The sequence below is a fragment of the Drosophila guanche genome, unplaced genomic scaffold (genome assembly GCF_900245975.1).
Source record: "Drosophila guanche unplaced genomic scaffold, DGUA_6, whole genome shotgun sequence".
NCBI lineage: Eukaryota > Metazoa > Arthropoda > Insecta > Diptera > Drosophilidae > Drosophila > Drosophila guanche.
The window spans coordinates 6,447-26,298 of NW_022995801.1; the positions used below are offsets into that span (position 1 = coordinate 6,447).

The 19,852-nt window shown below is 39.7% G+C and overlaps 2 protein-coding genes across 2 annotated transcripts in view; one reads left to right on the top strand and one right to left on the bottom strand.

Moving 5' to 3' along the window:
• Positions 1 to 9,483: 9,483 nt before the first annotated feature.
• Positions 9,484 to 19,852, top strand: part of LOC117591570 (dual oxidase maturation factor 1-like) — a gene marked incomplete at its 3' end in the record, with an annotated part of 29,562 nt that continues 19,193 nt past the window's right edge. Inside the window, exon 1 of the mRNA XM_034284883.1 lies at positions 9,484 to 9,611. The remainder of the gene's footprint in view (positions 9,612 to 19,852) is intronic.
• On the bottom strand, positions 14,930 to 15,448 carry LOC117591571 (60S ribosomal protein L36-like). The gene has a single exon (XM_034284884.1). The coding sequence runs from the start codon at positions 15,408 to 15,410 to the stop codon at positions 15,063 to 15,065; it is 348 nt and encodes a 115-aa protein (XP_034140775.1). The 5' UTR covers positions 15,411 to 15,448; the 3' UTR covers positions 14,930 to 15,062.

A 19,852-nucleotide genomic window follows, 5' to 3' on the forward strand; every position in this document is an offset into this window, starting at 1 on the left:
ATTCCACAAGAAAAAAATGGCGAGAGCAACCCAATTTTTCACCCCGATTTTTTTTTTCTCCCACCCGTATATGTTTATTTAAAAAATTCCCCCCCCCCCCCCCCCCCCCTTCTGACAACGCAATTTGCGAAAATTCGGTATCCTAAAACTTCCGTAGGGAATGACCATATCTATTAGATCAGCAGGGACCAGATTGGATTATTATTAAAGCCAGAATGAAGAAATTAATTTGCAGTGGCCAAACCAGCAGCTTTTTTTGTTTTTTGCACATTCTCTCATCTACACTCTGCTTCTGCAGTGTGCGGCCTCTGCCTCAGCAGTACCTCTGCAGTGTAAGGCTCTAGGGAAGGGGTGCGAGCTAAAAGAGCGTGTGGGCGTGAGAAGTTATGTACATAGATGTAGATGTGTAAAACCAATAAGGTACACTGATTGAGTACCGGGTATAAAAGTTGTGACGCGTAAGAAGCGCCTCACACGTCCTTTCTCGTTATTTTATTTATATTAAAGTAGGTTTGGGATTTTATTATATACTATACTTTTCCAAATTTCCTTCAAGTTCCGCACTGAATTTGCCAAAATGTTTTATATTTGCGTCATGTATTGTACCAATTTTAATTTTCTTTATCGAGCTGGGGTTTTTGCGTGCGGGTGCTAATCGTTTTGAACCCGGCGACGAGATACCTACATATGTACATAATGATCCTAAATCCAACAAAATCTATTGCCAAACTTGTATGCCATGGGCAAGGCTAACCTTGGAGGCACGAGCTCACATTCCGAGTTTGATTTGATTTCGGTGTCTATTCCGGTAGCTTTATTATGATGTGACTTGGCTTGTTTCCACCTGCCGTTGCCTTTCAACAGCTTTGAGGAACTCCCTCCCGAAAACTGAAATCGATTAACCCTGCAAAAACAGTTCGACTTTTATGATCAGTTGATTGAACTTTAAAAGGTTTTCCCACCAGACAAAAGTCTCTTGAAAGCTCAGTGTCAAATTTGTGTGTGTGGATTTCTTGTTGGGTGGGCCTCCTGCTGCACTGATTGATTGACAATGATTGACAATTAAGCCAAAAATGTGTCAGTGTCCAGCAGTACATAAGTTTACAGACAGCAGCAGCATTTCGCTTGGCACATTGAACGGGCTTATTATGGCAGTAACTCAAGGCAAATGCCACTTCGTTGCAGAAGAAGCAGAAGTGTGGCTCTCGGAAGTGGTTTCCACCCACTGGAAATAATTAAAATCGATTTGGTACATTCGATAACAATAAGTGTGTGGCCCCGGCCAATGTTGTGGCCTTTGTAATTACGGTTACTTTATGTGAGATTCTGCAGTAGTAGTGGCAAGGGCACAGGAACATGGACGTTAATCGCTTCGCGCGTCTTGTAGCAGCGCTCCTCGGTCGGCAGCGCTGTATTTATTGCAACGTCAAAATCAAGTTAAATGTAGCACTAAAACCCTTATGAAACATTAAGTTATCGTCTCTGACCTATTCATTTTCCATATGTAAAAGCAAACCCAAATCCCCGTACCACCCGATGACTATGCGTCACTTGAAATTAGTTTAAACCCAAATAAGGAAGTAATCAAACCGAATGTCACAGCGTCACAGACCCAGTCGTACTTGCAATAAATAAATCCAATTTATCATACGCCACGTAGGCCCTGCTACCAGTCGCTACCTTGATTTTCAGATCGACAAACTATAAAAAAAATATATAAAAAAACAAAATGTACGCACAAATTACATTCATGAAGTATAAACACACAGAAAATTTCAAAAGCTGAAACGAATTACGCGGCATGCATACTTGCACCTGTTTTGGCATGCCTTTGGGGACGGTCAAGTGCAAGCGCCAAATGTGTTTTATATTGTTTCTTACATTAGTGAAAACATTTTTTGTTTAATTAATTTTTAATACAACATCTGTTCGTTCGGTGGTTTCTTGTTTTGACAAGCAGCGTAAATGTTGATGATGATGTGACAGGCGGCACGGCACGGTACGACGCACAACACAACTTGGGTGGTTCTGGAGGCTAATTGTAGCAGTTATGGGTTTGGCACTCAAAAAGTTGCTTAGGTGCTATTTATATGGCCTTGGGTTAGTTAGGCTCTGAACTGCGGTAAGATTGGCAGTCTTAGACAAGGTAAGAGCTCCCCTTGAACCTTAATTTTTGTAGTGCCATCACAAACCTGTCATCAATTCTGGAATATTTTAACCATATTACTTCAATCTCCTTTGCTTCCACTAGTACTAATAATCGTTTACAAATGGTCATATAATTTGTATACACATATTTTTGCTATTATCTGTTCCATTTACCATCATTATTGCGGGTGACATTTAGATGTAAACAGTCTACAATTGCCATAGCATACCAATTCGTTGAACCATCTACCATCTCATTGGACTTAGTGCATTCTCATTGCCCTGAAATGCCGAGAGGTCGTGGTTCACCTTGAACTTAAACACAGTGCAAGGCACAAGAGTAGCAACCACAGAGATTTTCCATCTTAATGCCCTTTCCCTTTTTTCGGCCGGTGTTTGGTGTTGGTTTCGGTGTCCGTTCTGGCAGTTGAATTATGAATACTTTTAGTGACCAAAAACCAAATAATAATTGAGTCTCTCGAGCGGGTTCCCAAAAAAACCCACAAAAAATTAAAGCCGCGAGCTCTGCATTTTTGATATGCAACACCTACTATACGCTATATTTTTATAACCGGTACTCGAAGAGTGTATTCAATTTGTTTGGATGTATGTAACGCACAGAAAGGAAACGTTTCCGACCCCACATTGATCAGCATCAATAGATAAGTCGATAGAGCCATGTCTGTCTGTCCGTCTGTCTTGTTGATCTCCTGGATCTCAGAGACTATACAAGCTAGAGCCACCAAAAATTTCACTTAGACGTATGTATGCTCACTTTCTTACAAGTGTATTTCGAAAATGAGCCCCGCCCCCTTCCGACCCTACAAAAGCGAAAATCTCCTACAGCCACAATTTTGAAGATAAAAGAAATGTAAAAATGCCATTTCGTAGGGAATCGCCATATCCATCAATTCACCTAATTGGGATCAGATTGGATCATTATGGCCACCCCTTCCAGCATCTTTTTTTGTTTTTCCTCTCTTATTCGCTCACTCCACACTACGGTTTGTTCAGTCAAAAGAGCGTGCTGGCCTGATAAGTTAATTAGATATAGATGACAGATGTGGAGAAAATGTACGAGAAAGGACGTGTGAGACGCTTCTTACCCGTCAAAACTTTTATACCCGGTACTTAGTAGAACATCTGTACCTTAACGGTTTTAACATTTTTTCTAAATTTTTCATCAACATATACATCTACATCTACATCTTCATCACTTCTCACGCCAACGCTCTCTTTTTGGCTCGCCCCCTTCGTCTAGAGCCAGACACAGCGCGAAGCAGAATGTGGATGAGAGAATGTGCAAAAAACAAAAAAAGCAGCGGTACGGGGTGGGTTTAGAAACTGGAAATTAATGTTTTCATTCTGGCTATAATACCCATTCTGTGATCTGATAGATATGGTCCTTCCCTACGGAATGGAGGCTTTATTATACCCGGTACTCGAAGAGTAAATAGGGTATATTGTGTTTGTGCGAATAACGGTTGTATATAACGCACAGAAGGAAACGCTTTCGACACCATAAAGTATATATATTCTTGATCAGCATCAATAGCCGAGTCGATAGAGCAATGTCTGTCTGTCCGTCTTGTTTGTCGGCTAGTTCTCAGAGACTATAAAAGCTAGAGTATGCTCACACTGTTGAAAGTGCATTTGAAAAGTAAGCCCCGCCCCCTTCCGCCCTCGCAAAAGGGCGAAAACTCCCAAAGCTAAAATTTTCAAGATAAAAGAAAACTAAAAACGCCATTCCGTAGGGAAGGACCCTATTGGAAAAAAGGAACATCACCAAATTGGGATCCGATTAGACCATTATTATAGCCAGAATGAAGAAAATAATTTTCAGTGGCTAAACCCACCCCGTCCCGCAGCTTTTATTTGTTGTTTGCACATTCTCATTCACACTCTGATTCGCTTAGAGTGCGGTCTCTGCCTCTGCAGTGTTTGGGTTTAGGGGAGGGGGGGCTAGCTAAAGGAGCGTGTTGGCGTGAGAAGTGATGTAGATGTGAATGTAGATGTTGATGAAAGATGTAGACAAAATTTAAAATTTAATATTTCAAAAGAAACCGTTAAAGTACAGATGTTTTTCTGAGTACCGGGTATAAACGTTGGGACGCGTAAAAAGCGTCTCACACGTCCCTTCTCGTTTTTCTTTTATCTTCAAAATTGTGGCTGTGGGAGATTGTCGCCCTTTGTGGGGGCGGAAGAGGGAGGGGCTTATTTTTGAAATACACTGGTTTCAGTGTGAGCATACAGCAGTCTGAAGGCAACTTTTGGTGGCTCTAGCTCTTATAGCCTCTGAGAACTAGCCGATAAACAAGACGGACAGACGGACAGACAGACATGGCTCTATCGACTCTGCTATTGATGCTGATCAAGATTATATGTATATACTTTATGGGGTCGGAAACGTTTCCTTCTCTGCCTTACATGCATCCATTTTGTGCAGAAAATGTTCTCCATTTGTACTCTTCGAGGACCGGATACAAAAGCAATAAGGTATAGAAATACTGCCTGAGTACCGGGTATTAAAGCTGTGACGCGTAAGAAGTATCTCACACGTCCCTTCTCGTTTTTATTCAGATACTTAATTCTTGCAAGAAACATAATATCTGTAGTCTGCATTGTTTGGATCGAGGGACCAACGACCGTCCTCGAATGTCTTTAGCTTTAGCTTCTTTTGGGTCTCCTTACTGGCGACACATCCGTGTTTTTTTTTTTATTTCATGTTTAAATGTTAAACGGTAGCCACTTTTTGCGTAGCTCAGAAGTGATTAATTTTAACTTTGTACAACAGATCAACGTATTTTGTTGTGCGGCAGGGAATTTCATGTGCAAGCTGATTTTCCATTCACGTAGTAAAGTCGTTGACCGCTTTGGCCGCGACCTTGTATCTGGATTTGTATTAAATTTAATTTTTGGTTGCTCAGGGATGCTGTTGGATGCTGTTTTAGATTTTTCTAGTTTTTATCTGCCGCTCTCCAAGGTTATGATTTAGAATACAAAATCAGGTAGAACAAACGACTTTGGCAACGAACTTGAGCTGGCGATTGTTTTGGTGAGTAAACATTTGATTCGCATTGATTTTAGGGGGAGCGCAGCGGATTCTGAGTGGCTTGCGTGGCGTTCCACCGCATCTCATAAAGTTCGTTTGTTCTTTTATTTACTGTAAATGAATCGTTAGAAGGAAATTTGCCGAAATTTGTTGGTTATTTATAGAGAATTAAAACTAACGTCCGCGTTCTCTTATATGTATGTATTGAATTTATTCTAATCTAAGTCGGGAAAATGTACTTTACTTACCTTATTCTCAGAATCGATTTTGTATATTTTATGCTCCCACTTTTTTTTTAAGTATTCTCCCAACTTTGTGCAAAAAGTTAAACATCTTTTTAAAGTACACATTTAATATTTGCCCTTATCCTTAGTGCATATTTATTTAGCATAAAAAGTAACTGCGTTGAGCACCCCAAAGCTTATCTAATGATTTACCAAGATCTTGTGTACACATTTGGAATGCTTAAAAGATCGCATTTATGTTTCATTTACTATGCATTGTTCAAAGATATTTGTGTGTACGTTTTGTGGCTAATTTGGCACATCATAAAATATATTTACTTTGAGTCTGCGACTCTCTGGCTTAGCAAACGAGTATTGCAATAGAGATGTTGTTCTATGCATGTTTGTTATCCAAATTTGCAGCCTACCAGTTGAGATCTCCTCTCCGATCACAAGATCACAGAGGCTAAGTCGTGGTGATTTGGCGATGGAGATGGTGCGTGGCTCGGTAGTCGCTTATAGGGATTAAATTAGCAAATTAAATATTAATTACTCACTAGCCGGCTATAGATGCTAATTCAATAGCGGACACCACAGGTAGTACCACGTGCATATAATTTTATACTTTTTATATTGTGACTTTTTTGAGTGCTCTTTGGAAAGAGTATGCTAGTTTTGAATATACATAAATATGAAATGCATTTTCTGTTAGTTTTTATTTTTGAACATTTTTCAAATGATGTAATTGAAATTTCATTGGATTCGATGAAAAAACGAGAAGGGACGTGTGAGACGCTTCTTACGCGTCACAACTTTTATACCCGGCACTCAGTACTACATCTGCACCTTAGCGGTGTTTTGTCAAATTTTAAATTTTTTCTTCATCTGTCATCTACATTTACAACACTTCTCACACCAACACGCTCCTTTAGCTCGCCGCCCTTCCCTAGACCCACACACTGCAGACAAAAAAAAACAAATATAAGCTGCTGGACGGGGTGGGATAAAAGTCGGCAGAGGAATATGCAGAGGGACGGCAGAGGCAGAGGCCGAGTGAAGCAGAAGCAGAGTGTGAATGAGAGAATGTGAAAAGAACAACAAAAGCTGCGGGACAGGGTGGGATTAGCCACTGCAAATTAATTTTTTCATTGTGGCTATAATAATGATCCAATCGGATTCCAATCTGGTGAGCTGATGGATATGGTCATTCCCTACAGAATTTATGGAATATGGAATGCATTTTCTGTTCGTTTCTATATTTGAACATTTCGGTAAAACAAACGGTACAATATACCCTATTTACTCTGCGAATACCGGGTATAAAAAGGGCTATTCAAAAAGGTATCATTTGTTTAAATTGAAAGTCGGGAAGTGTCTCAAAAAAGTCTTTAAATGTGAGGAGGTCCGGCACTACTATTTTATGAAACAAAATGTAAAGGAGGTCTCGTCGGCTGCTCGTCTTCGTTTGTTTTATTTCCTTAGAGTTCAGTGTTTGTTTGCATGTCGACGCGAAAGGTTGGGAGCGGACCATTTGTTTCGCAATTTTAACCCCCCTACGCTCAATATGATATTTTATTGTTTGCACCAAGAAAGTTGCAATTTATTTTAGAATTAAGAGCCTAAGAAAAAAAATATATATTAAAAAACAATAGTAACGACTATTTCAAGTGGTAAATTATTAAACATCAAAATACAAATGAAAGCTTCAACTCCTCAAACTCAAAACCTCAAACCCCATGCCAACAAAGTGTTAATCAGCACACTCCATCGTTTCACTCACACTTACAGCACACAGCCCTTTCACTCACACTTATAGAAAGCACTGTTAGGAAATATAATCATATAAACAATTCACACTAACTTAGCAGGCAATTAGCAACAGGTAAAAGCTCCGGCTCATGATGCAACTATACAAGTTGGTCTCGCCGGAAAAAAGTAGACTACCAGCCACGCTGTTAATAAGTGCGAGTAATAGGGTTCTGAGCAGTAAGTGTGAGTGAAACGACAGTTCAGGGTGCTGATTACCCCTTTAAAGGCAACTTAAAAAGAAAACGAGTATGTTTGTTTTATAATTTGACAAGAAAACATGCACTGAACTCTAAAGGTTATTTTAGACGCTGAATCCGAATCACCGATTCATGTGTACGTGTGATGCACACAGTCTCATTTCACGCATACAATCACAATGATTCACAGAATATTAAATCTAATTAAATATTTGGCTAAGTCATGCGGTCGAGCTTTTCGGATATGTCTCTCTCGTTCTGCCCTCAGCTATGACCCACGATTCATGCCAAATGATTCAACATGTGAACAAATCGTGATTCCTCACATACTTACATATGTACATGAAAGCTTTACGTGATTCAGAATCAAACAAACGACCTTAAGGGCGCAAAACGATGCGAAGGCAGCCGACGAGAATACCTTGTATAGTTACTTCATGGTCCGGCTGGCCCCCAAAGCTTTTTAAACGCTTCCTCTCACGTTTTCCAATCGTGCTCTCTTTCTGTATTTGGTAGGGTACCGAGCTCCAAAGCTTACTCAGTTTTCCGAAGACAGACGCTTGAAGCGGACGCAGAAAAATAATACGTAAGGCGGACACGCAAACGTTGCGCAGGCGCACTCGACGATCGATCAGCAAAAGCAAAAACCACCAACGAATACGAAACGGATTTGTGTTTTTTAAGTTGTTTGCTTTTGTTTCGTGTGTGGTGTGTGTTCTGGCATGCAAAACGCATGGTTGTAGAGAAACGTGAAGAAAAACCAAAACACGACAAATAGTTTAGCAAAACAAAAAAAAACGGTAATGTAACGATAGAAAAATAGTTTTGGGAGCTTGTCTAGTTGCTTTTATTAGTGCTTTTTGGTTTTTCTGTATAAGTATTACTAAAAAAAACACAAAAAAACAAACCGAAATATATAAAATCCAATTTGCGGGCATCTTAAAAATAATTAAAACACACATACATATAAAACCAAAAATTTAGCAAATTTGAAGCCACTCCCACACGTTGCAATTTGGTTTTTATATAAAAGCATGTGCGAAATAATATGCAATGTAATCAATCAAATTTAATTAAAATTAAAAAGTGCCTCATTTATTTAAAAAAAATTCGTTGAAATGTCACAACAGATGGAATTTAATGTCTATTAAAATTCCTAAAAGTGTTGCACTAGTATGAGAAAATCTAAAATTAAAAATTATTCACACACAAAAAACGCCCTTAAAAGCTTCTGTGGAGATCTGCGCGTTTGGCTCACCCTCTATGGTGTTTGTGTGTGCCAGAGAGGAAGTAAAAAACGTTCACGTTGTGTTGTTGTTCAGTTTTGATGCACAGTTTTGTTATCTTTTGTCTGTCCCGTCTCTCTCTTATTTATCAACTGCTTTTGTTTGTTTTTGCCGTTTGCTTATTTTTTCCCCCTTTTGGGCGTTTGTGCCTATAGGGCGTTTTATCGGTTCCTTTGCCATTTAGTGTGTCTGTGGGTGAGTGTGCATGTGGTTGTTTTCGGCTGCTGATGCGTTTTGACTGTGTAATTTCCATGGCATGAAGCGTAGGCAGGGTAGACACTAAGGATAACTGCATCTGCAGTTTCATTTCCTACATACATACATATGTATGTACTTATGTGGTAGATGATTCAACTTGCTCGCATTCGCGTGTATAACAACTGACAGCACACCAAACTTACCAGCGCAAAAATAAAAACAAACAAAAACTACAAGCTGAAACAAGAAAGAGTACTACCGAAGTGTTTGGTACCCTGTAGGTTGATCGGTACTGAGTGTTTGTACCTCATGTGGTACTGATATCATTTTGGAATGAAATTCTAGGGGAAATTATAAAAGTTAAGCTGAAAAATCAGATCGGAAAACAAAACTGTACCATCCCCATTTGGAACACACTTCCTCCTTGTATTCTGCCAGGGTATCAAAACAGAAACTTAAAAATATTGCACGAAAAAGCCGGTTGAAGGCGACTCTTACATATTTACACGCTCCAGCGCTCATTGAACACACACAAAAAACTACACCAAAAGCAATCACAAAAACAAAAGCAACAACCAACAAAAGCAAAAGCAACAAGGCGACACAAAAACCTGTAACGCAGCCAGAGACGTCGACACAGGAATTTTTAAAGAGATTTGCAGAGGGGAAACCTCACCAGTCACCGAGCCTGCACCAGGTACAGCTGCGTGTTGATTATGTCAATTTCATGTTTTCTTCATTTCCTCAACAAACAGCAGAGGAGGCGAACAGGTAGAGCTAGGCAAAGAGAAGAGAGCAAAGACAACTGAAGGGGGATCGGCAGCATTTTCACTTTCGTTGGACTTGAAAATAATTAAAACGAGGAGGGCCGTCTAAGACGCTTCTTTCGCGTCACAACTTTTATGCTCAGTATTACCTGTTCCTTAGTGGTTTTTTCACATTTTACATTTTACATTTTTTCTACATATGTCATCAACATTTACATCACTCCTACGCAAAAACACTCTTTATCTCGCTCCCCACCCCAAGAGACGCACACTGCACAAAGCAGAATGTGGAATGAGAGAATGTGCAACAAATAAAAAAAACTGTTGGACGTGGTGGGTAGCCACTGCAAATTAATTTTCATTCCGGCTATAATAATTACCCAATATAATCATAATTCAGTGATCTGATAGATGTGGTCATTCCCTACGCAATGGCGTATAGATTTCTTTTATCTTCAAAATTAAGGACGCAGCCGATTTTCGCCCTTTGTGGGTGCGGAAGGTGGCAAGGCTAAATTTGGTGGCTCTTGCTTTTATAGTCTCTGAGAACTCGCCGACAAACAAGACGGACAGACGGACAGACAGACATGGCTCTATCGACTCGGTTATTGATGCTGATCAAGAATATAAATACTCTATGGGGTCGGAAAAATTGCATTCTGTGCGTTACATATTTACTCTTTGAGTACCTGGTATAAAACAAAACACAGCTGCAGTCAGTGGGTAGTCTTGCAGAGACGCATTGTGGACAGTGGAGAGAGAGAGAGAGAGAGAAAGGAAAAGGAAAAGAAATAGCAAATGAGAGTGAGAGTGCGCTGCAGGGGGAAGCTGCGATGACGCCACTTGCTTTACGGGCCCGTTTTTATACCCGGTACTCAAAGAGTAAATAGGGTATATTGTATTTGTGCGAATAACGGTTGTATGTAACGGACAGAAGGAAGCGTTTCCGACCCCATAAAGTATATATATTCTTGTTCAGCATCAATAGCCGAGTCGATAGAGCCATGTCTGTCTGTCCGTCTTGTTTGTCGGCTCGTTCTCAGAGACTATAAAAGCTAGAGCCACCAAATTTTGCATCCAGATTCCTACATGCTCACACTGAAACCAGTGTATTTCAAAAATGAGCCACGCCCCCTTTCGCCCCCGCAAAAGAGCGAAAACCTCCAAAATCTACAGTTTTGAAGATAAAAGAAAACTAAAAACGCCATTCTGTAGGAAATCTATCTATCAGATCACCAAATTGGAATCAGATCGGATCAATATTATAGCCACAATGGAGAAATTAATTTCCAGTGGCTAAATCCACCCTGTCCCGCAGCTTTTGTTACTCTTTTTACATTATCTCATTCACACTCTGCTTCTGCTTCACTCGGCCCCTGCCTCTGCCCTCCCCCTGGCGATGACTCATCCGACTTTTAACCAAGATTCTTTTTTCAAAGCCAGATGCGCCACTTTCGAAAAATTTGCTGTGAAGCCTGTCGGTCATTATTGCACATCAAAGTTGCGTACAAGAAATTTTCATAGATGTCGCCACTTTCGAAAAATTTGCTGTGAAACCTATCGGTCCAAGAATGTACCAATTTTATTGCTGTTTTAAAAATCTCATAAATTGGAAAATATTAACTGATCCAATTTGTTTGATGTATTTTATTTAGTAGGCTTTTTACTACGTGTTCTGTAATGTGAACGATATCTAGTGGTTGGCGATGTCTTCTACATCTAGATGTAGTCCTGAGTGCCGGGTATAAAAGTTGTGAAGCATAAGAAGCGTCTCACACGTCCCTTCTCGTTGCTGGTACAATGGACAGTGAAGTGAAAAATGAAATGCGGGCGCTGCTACTTGCAGTGGAATAATTACAGAATAAGCAAGTGATAGTGATAGCGGCGCTGATCACAAGATGCAGTAATAATTCCAAGTGAAATGAGAAACGTGTTCGATTAGAGAGAAACTGGACGTACGAAATATTAAAAAGTGTTTTAAAATTGTTAAAAATCAATGGGGATAGTCGTTTCCTTTGCTATTTGCGAAAATAGCGATCTTACGTACATATGAACATATGTCACAAAAATAGATCTAGTGAGAGTAAGAGCACACTCTTTGTATGTGCGCTGCTGCCATTTTTTCCCCTACCTGGCTATTTAGTTTCTTTTTATACCGGGTACTCAAAGAGTAAATAGAGTATATTGTATTTGTGCGAATAACGGTTGTATGTAACGCACAGAAGGAAGCGTTTCCGACCCCATAAAGTATATATATTCTTGATCAGCATCGGCCCTGGCCTCTGCCTTCCCCCTGGCTTGGCTCTTCCGACTTTTAACCAAGACTCGGTTTTTAACGCTCTGTATTAGAAAAAGAGTGACCATCAAAGTTGCGTACAAGAAATTGTCATAGATGGCTCCACTTTCGAAAAATTTGCTGTGAGACCTATCGGTCCAAGAATGTACCAATTTTATTGCTGTTTTAAATATCTCATAAATTAGAAAATATTAACTGATCCAATTTGTTTGATGCATTTTATTTAGTAGGCTCTTACTACGTGTTCTGTAATGTGAACGATATCTCGTGGTTGCCGATGTCTTCTACATCTAGATGTAGTCCTGAGTGCCGGGTATAAAAGTTGTGACGCGTAAGAAGCGTCTCACACGTCCCTTCTCGTTGTAACTGCAATGTCTCTGTTTCCATTGTTGTTTTTGTGTCAGTGTTGTTGCTGTTGGTGTCGCTAAAGTAATAACGTAATATGCTTACCGATTTCCACATGCAAGAGACGCTGCGAATGCGTTGAGCTATACGTTTTGGCGCCAAGACCAGCGTTGACGCAGACCGCAAAGCATAGACCGCAATATACCCACAGAAAAAAATCGACTGCGACTGCGACTGCATTGTTGTCCAAGCATTGTTTGTACGCTTCGCAGGAGAGTGTCTTTGTTCTTATAGCCGGTACTCCAAGAGTAATAGTGTACATATGTACATATGTATGTACATGCATTCATTGTAGTTGTGGTCGAAAGTGGATTATGTATCGCACAGAAGGAAGCGTTTCCGATCCCATAAAGTATTTATTAGTATTAATAGCCGACTCGATATAAGCATGTATGTTGCCACGTCTGTCTGTCCGTCCATCTGTCCGTCTTGTTTGTCGGCTAGTTCTCAGAGACCATAAGAGCTAGACCAACTAAATGTTGCATTCAGAGTGCAAAATGAATGTGCAACACTTTAATTTTGAATATAAGAGAAAACCACAAAACGCAGTTTCGTAGAGAATGGCCCTATCTATCAGATCCTGGAACAAAGATTGGATCATTGCATTAGGCAGAATGACGGAATTCATGTCCAGTGTCTACCCAACACCCCTTCCAGCAGCTTTGCTAATGTTTGTTTATTTTTTATCATTCTCTCTCCCTCTCACACTTTGCTTCATGCAGTGGAGCTCTGGTGATGTAGATATGATGATAAGATATGTAGAGAAATTGTATAATGTAAAATTCGAAAAAATCATAAGCTACATACATATGTACTGACTGAGGACATGGTATAAAAGTTGTGATGCGTACGAAGCGTCTCACATCGTTCCCCCTCGTTTTTTGCATACGTTTGTTGAATGTAGTTGTATGAATTTCTTTCTAACTCTGCAAAATTTTTATCAATTTTGGTATTTATCTAAACGTTTTCTCGGAAAGTGTATGAAAAGCGTTAACCAATACAGAGCGTCGAATCAAAAGCGGCCACAGCTTCTGCCACAAATATGAAAAGGTCATCCAGCAACAACAGTTGTAGCAAAAACAAAGGCTTAAAAGCTCACCCCCTTCTTTGTCGCACCATCTTATTTTTTTTAGTTATTTTTTTAGTTGTTTTTATACCCGGTACTCGAAGAGTAAAAAAGGGGATATTGTATTTGTGGTCGAAAGTGGTTGTACCTATGTAATGCACAGAAGGAAACGTTTCGACCCTATAAAGTATTTATGTTCTTTATCAGCATCAATAGCCGAGTATATATATGTCTGTCTATCTGTCCGTCTGTCTCTGTCTGTCTGTCTGTCCGTCTTGTTTTACGGCTCGCTCTCAGAGACTATAAGATCTAGATTCTAGAGTCACCAAACTTTATGTGACGACTGATGTGATAGTACACCGAATCAAGTTTGTTTCAAAATTTAGCCACGCCGTTTCCTCTCTACGAAGTGCAAAAATCTCCTATATCCACAATTTAAAATATATTATATATATTTATACCCGGTACTCGAAGAGTAAATAGGGTATATTGTATTGGTGGGGAATAACGGTTGTATGTAACGCACAGAAGGAAACGTTTCCGACCCCATAAAGTATATATATTCTTGATCAGCATCAATAGCCGAGTCGATAGAGCCATGTCTGTCTGTCCGTCTTGTTTGTCGGCTAGTTCTCAGAGACTATAAGAGCTAGAGCCACCAAATTTTGCATCCAGACTGCTATATGCTCACACTGAAACCAGTGTATTTAAAAAAAGAGCCACGCCCCCTTCCGCCCCCGCAAAAGGGCGAAAACATCCCAAATCTACAGTTTTTAAGATAAAAGAAAACTAAAAACGCCATTCCGTAGAGAATGGCCGTATCTATCAGATCGCCATCGGGATCCGATCGGATCATTATTATGAAGAATGAAGAAATTAATTTGCAGTGCCTAAACCCACCCTGTCCCGCAGCTTTTGTTGTTCTTTCACATTCTCTTCACATTGTCCCAATGACCAGTTTTGTTGGCCAAAAGCTAATTTTTAAAAGTTAAAACTAAGACTCGGGTTTTAACGCGCTGTATTAGAAAGAGAGTGACCATTAAAGTTGCGCACAAGAAATTTTCAGATATGGCGCCACTTTTGAAAAATCTGCTGTGAAACCTAGCGGTCATTATTGAACAGAATGTGCAGGGAAAAAGTACAAATTTTATTGCTGTTTTAAATATCTCATTAATTGAAAAATACGATTAACTGATCCAATTTTTTTTATGCATTTTATTAATTTGTAGGCTTTTTACTACGTGTTCTGTAATGTGAACGATATCTAGTGGTTGGCGAAGTCTTCTACATCTAGATGTAGTCCTGAGTGCCGGATATAAAAGGTGTGACGCGTAAAAAGCGTCTCACACGTCCCTTCTCGTTTTTTTTTTGTGTGCGAGCGCTGCCTCTGCCTCTGCTTCCTTTTATTTGTTTGCTTGTTGCAATTACCTTTGTGAGGTTATGTAGAATCACTTGAAAAAAATTAAACACATCGTTTTGTATTTACGGTTTTCATATTGGTTTTTTTAATATTGAGAAGCTTAGACGACTCCGACATCAAATAGAAAATTTTGTTGTTTGATCATGTCACGAAAACAAAAAAAAACACATCGCGGGACGCGTTCCTTTTGGAGTTTACTTGGCATGAGTCTGAGCCTTCCTCAACTGGGTGAGGAAGTTGGACAGCTCCTCACGCTTCCTCTTGGCACGGATGTGTGTGCCCAGGCGGCGCTTCAGGAACTTTAGAGCGCGCTTGTCCTTGGACACCTCCAGCAACTCCATGGTACGCTTCTCGTAGGGGGCATGGCCCACAACTTCGCGGACCAGGTCGCGCATGAACTTGGTGTGACGAGTCTGGATGTTCTTCAAACGAGATCCACGCAGACCCTTCACCTTCTTGTCTCCGGTGTACTTGACATTCTTGACTTTGGATGTCTTGTGGCCTTTATTGAGGCCGATGCAGAGCTCGTAGCGGACAGCCATCGTCACTCAGTTGCTGTAAAAAGGTGGAAAGCCGCGAGTCTGTTTGTGTGAGAAGTATTGTAGATGTAGATGACAGATGAAGAAAAAATGTAAAATTTGACAAATAACCGCTAAGGTGCAGATGTAGTCCTGAGTTCCGGGTATAAAAGTTGTGACGCGAAAGAAGCGGCTCACACTACCCTTCTCGTTTTTTTTGCTTTTGCTCTCGTTTCAAAGTTTGCCTCATGCAGTATGCTGCTCTGGGGAAGTGGGGCGAGCTAAACGGGTGTTTTGGTGTCACAAGTGATGTAGATGTAGATGACAGATGTAGATAAAATGTTTAATGTTAAATTTAAAATTCGAAAAGAATCACTAAGGTACAGATAAACTGACTGAGTACTGGGTATTAAAATTGTGAACAGTTCTTTTGGAACGCATTTAGAACTGGTGGTTGGTGTTATTTTAACTACGTGAAACGCTCGGTTCTCGTTTCCAGCTGTAGTTTCCGAAAGAAACATTAAAGAAGACATCTTTGGCATGCATCTAGAACCTTGGAAATGTATAGTGTATGCCTAAAATAAAAATTCCATAGGAAACTATTAAGAACCGAAAAGAACCCACACACATGCATATATATGTACCAAAACGATTTAAATTTTCAAATGCATTCCTTTTATTCGATTTCATTAAATATACGCTATGTTACAAGTAAATGAAAGAAACCCTTAAGCATGTATAAATTGTCCATGTGCATATCCATTTGTTTGGCCATGGTGCTTTAAACCCTTGTTTGGTATTTTAAAAATATAAAAACGGCATATATGAAACTGTTACAACTAAATAAAAAAGGAAAGCTCACCCCATTTATGTTAAGGAACTGTGCAACCCATGCACCCTGGGCGGAAAATATGCTGAAAAGTGTGATCTAAAAGAAAGGAATTATATAAATAAATTTAAAAGTGGCATACATATACACTCCCAATCAGACGAATAGACTCACGAGTTTTCAAAAAGAAACGAGAAGGGACTTGTGAGACGCTTCTTACGCGTCACAACTTTTATACCCGGCACACAGTTCAACATCTGCACCTTAGCGGTTATTTGTCAAATTTTAAATGTTTTCTTCATCTGCCATCTACATCAACAACACTACTCACACCAACACGCTCTTTTAGCTCGCCGCCCTTCCCTAGACCCACACACTGCAGACTCGCGGCAGAGGCAGCGTCCGCACACAAAAAAAAAAACAAAAAAAGCTGCGGGACGGGGTGGGTTAAAAGTCGGAAGAGTTAGCGCCAGGGGGAGGGCAGAGGCAGGGGCCGAGTGAAGCAGAGTGTGAATGAGAAAATGTAAAAAGAACAACAAAAGCTGCGGGACAGGGTGGGTTTAGGCACTGGAAATTAATTTCTTCATTGTGGCTACAATAATGATCCAATCGGATCATAATCTGGTGATCTGATAGATATGGCCATTTTGTACGGAATGGCGTTTTTAGTTTTCTTGTATCTTTAAAACTGTAGATTTAGGAGGTTTTCGCCCTTTTGCGGTGGCGGAAGGGGCGTGGCTCATTTTTTAAATACACTGGTTTCAGTGTGAGCATACAGCAGTCCGGAGCCAAAATTTGGTGGCTCTAGCTCTTATAGTCTCTGAGGACTAGCCGACAAACAAGACGGACGGACACACGGACACACGGACAGACAGACATGACTCTATCGACTCGGCTATTGATGCTGATCAAGAATATATATAATTTATGGGGTCGGAAGCGCTTCCTTCTCTGCGTTACATACAACCCTTATTCACATAAATACAATGTACCCTATTTACTCTTCCAGTACAGGGTATAAAAAATAACCAAGGTTGTGATTCGTAAGAAACGTCTCGCACGTCTCTCGTTTTTTTCGAATTTTATGTTTGACATTTTACATTTTTTCTACATCTGTCATCTACATCTACATCACATCTCACTTCAACACGCTCGTTTTGCTCGCCCCTTCCCTAGAGACGCACTCTGCACGAAGCTCAGTGTGGAATGAGAGAATGTGCAAAAAAATACACAGTAACCACTGAAAATTAATTAAACTGCGCTAGCCTTTTGCGTTTCAAGGTATAATAATGATCCAATCTGAACCCAATTCGGTGATCTTGGTATTTGGTATTTTGGTATTTTCCTACGGAATGGCTTGTTAAGTTTTCTCTTATCTTAAAAATGGTTTATGGGGTTGGGCTAATTAAAAAAAAAACTTTTGTTGGGTCGAAAACGCTTCCTTCCAAATATAATATACCTTATTTACTCTTGGAGTACCTGAAATAACAAAATAAAAATTCGATTCTACACTGAAGAAAAGGCATTGCCACTCCCATTTTGTCGTTTTTACGTTTCTCTTATCTTTAAAATTGTGGCTGTGGGAGATTTTCGCCCTTTGAGGTTCGGAAGGGGGCGTGGCGAATCACACGAGGTTTCACACAAAATTTTGTTTATCTAGCTCTTATAGTCTGTGATATCCGGACAGATAGAAAGACATTGACTCGGCTATTGATGCTGATCAAGAATTATATATGTATACTTAATGGGTTCGGAAACATTTCCTTCTGTGCTTTACGCACATTGCTCCCATCACAAATACAATATGCCCTATTTACTCTTCGAGTACCTGGTATCAAAAAGACAATTATTTTGTATGCCGGTTTCTGTTTGACAAGTTTTTTAAGTGAACTTTAAACCTCATTGATGGACGGATGGCGATAGAAAAATAGATAAATTCACTGTTAATAAAGAATGAAATTCTAAACAGACAATGATTAAGAATTCATTGAGGAACTTGAAATATCTGTAGCCCAAAGGTAACATTCGATTCGATTCTCATTCTACCCCTCGGGCCCCTTTGGGTCGGAGACTTTCACATGCCAGAACTCGTGCTGTGTAATGGTGGGGAAAACCAACTGACTGCTAAGATATCAATCGAAACTTACATCCGCGTGCCCCTGTCCACGTAAAAAGTTGAGCGTATGAGCAATGCTTTAAACTGCGCTAGCCTTTTGCCTTTTAAGCTGCAAAAAACTTAAGGCCATTTTGATTGGATTGCAGAAATGGATCGGATCATGGATCATGGGATCATGGGATCATGGGATTGTCGAAAGATAACTCTTTCGGATCTCTAAGTATAGCAGAATAGAATCTCTGACTATCTTACAAAATTTCAAAGAAGATTATTATTCCATTTGTATACCCGGTACTCGAAGAGTAAATAGGATTAGGACTAGATTGGGTCATTATTATAGACAGAATGAAGAGTGCAGGGGCCACCCATTTTAAATTCCTCTTATCTTCAAAATTGGTGAGCAAAATACAGCAGATTTTCGCACTTTTTAGGGCGGAAGGGGGCGGTGCTAATTTTGAAAGACACTTGTAACAGTGTGATATCACACAAAATGTGGTGACTCTAGCTCTTATAGTCTGTGATATACGGACAGACAGAAAGACATAGACTCCGCTATTGATGCTGATCAAGAATATTTATGTATACTTAATGGGTTCGGAAACATTTCCTTCTGTGCTTTACGCACATTGCTCCCATCACAAATACAATATGCCCTATTTACTGATCGAGTACCGGGTATAAAAAGTTGTGAATTTAAGGAAGTTTTCTGATTTTTCCTTAAAGTATCGACAGGAATTGCACTTTGCTAAATATATTCCTTCAAAACATAAAGCTTTTAGAGTAAAACATAGAGTTTTAAGCTAGAGATTCCACCCAACCGTTGATTTCCCTTAAAATTTCCCTTTATTTAAAAACCTTACTCGTCACTTGTAGATCTCAAATGTAACCTCTAGGCAATCTCATTACCATTTCATTGGTAGTTCCCCCGTATTGTTATTCGTAGTGTATATATTAATTCGACATCAACCACCAACAAATGTTATTATTCAAGACTCATTCAATTTCATTCGGCACTTAATTACACTACTCGACAAAATCCAACTTTTTTTCGGCTTCGAACCAAACAAACTTTTTCTGATGGACTGGTGGCTGTAATTTTAAAGTCTGGTATTTTTTGCAACGGTTTTTTTATAGGTAGCGCTTTTTTGCACATAACTTAATTTAAGTATCTTAAAATTCCTTATTCCCCCTGCCATACTCCTGCCTCAGAAAAAACAAATATTTTATCAAATTGTTATTATTATTATCAAACATTTCTAACCACCATATCTTTCATAAAAAGTTTGTGTGGATCGAAGCTTCAAAATCGTGTCGAGTAGTGTTATACGAGCTTTTGCCTACGTCTTCCACCTCTCAGAAGAGTCAAAAGTTCGGCATACAGCCAGTCAGCAGATGATGTTGATGATTTCTCGCCGGCGTTTTCTCAGTCTCTTAATTGTTCACCGCATCTGAAGATTGTTGAAGTCGCATTTTATTGTTAATTTGTTTGTAGCTCCAATCCGGTTCTGGTTCTCATTTCTG

Bases quoted from the DNA above. Each gene is read 5' to 3' on its own strand.
- LOC117591571 (XM_034284884.1), bottom strand. From the start codon at position 15,410: ATGGCTGTCCGCTACGAGCTCTGCATCGGCCTCAATAAAGGCCACAAG.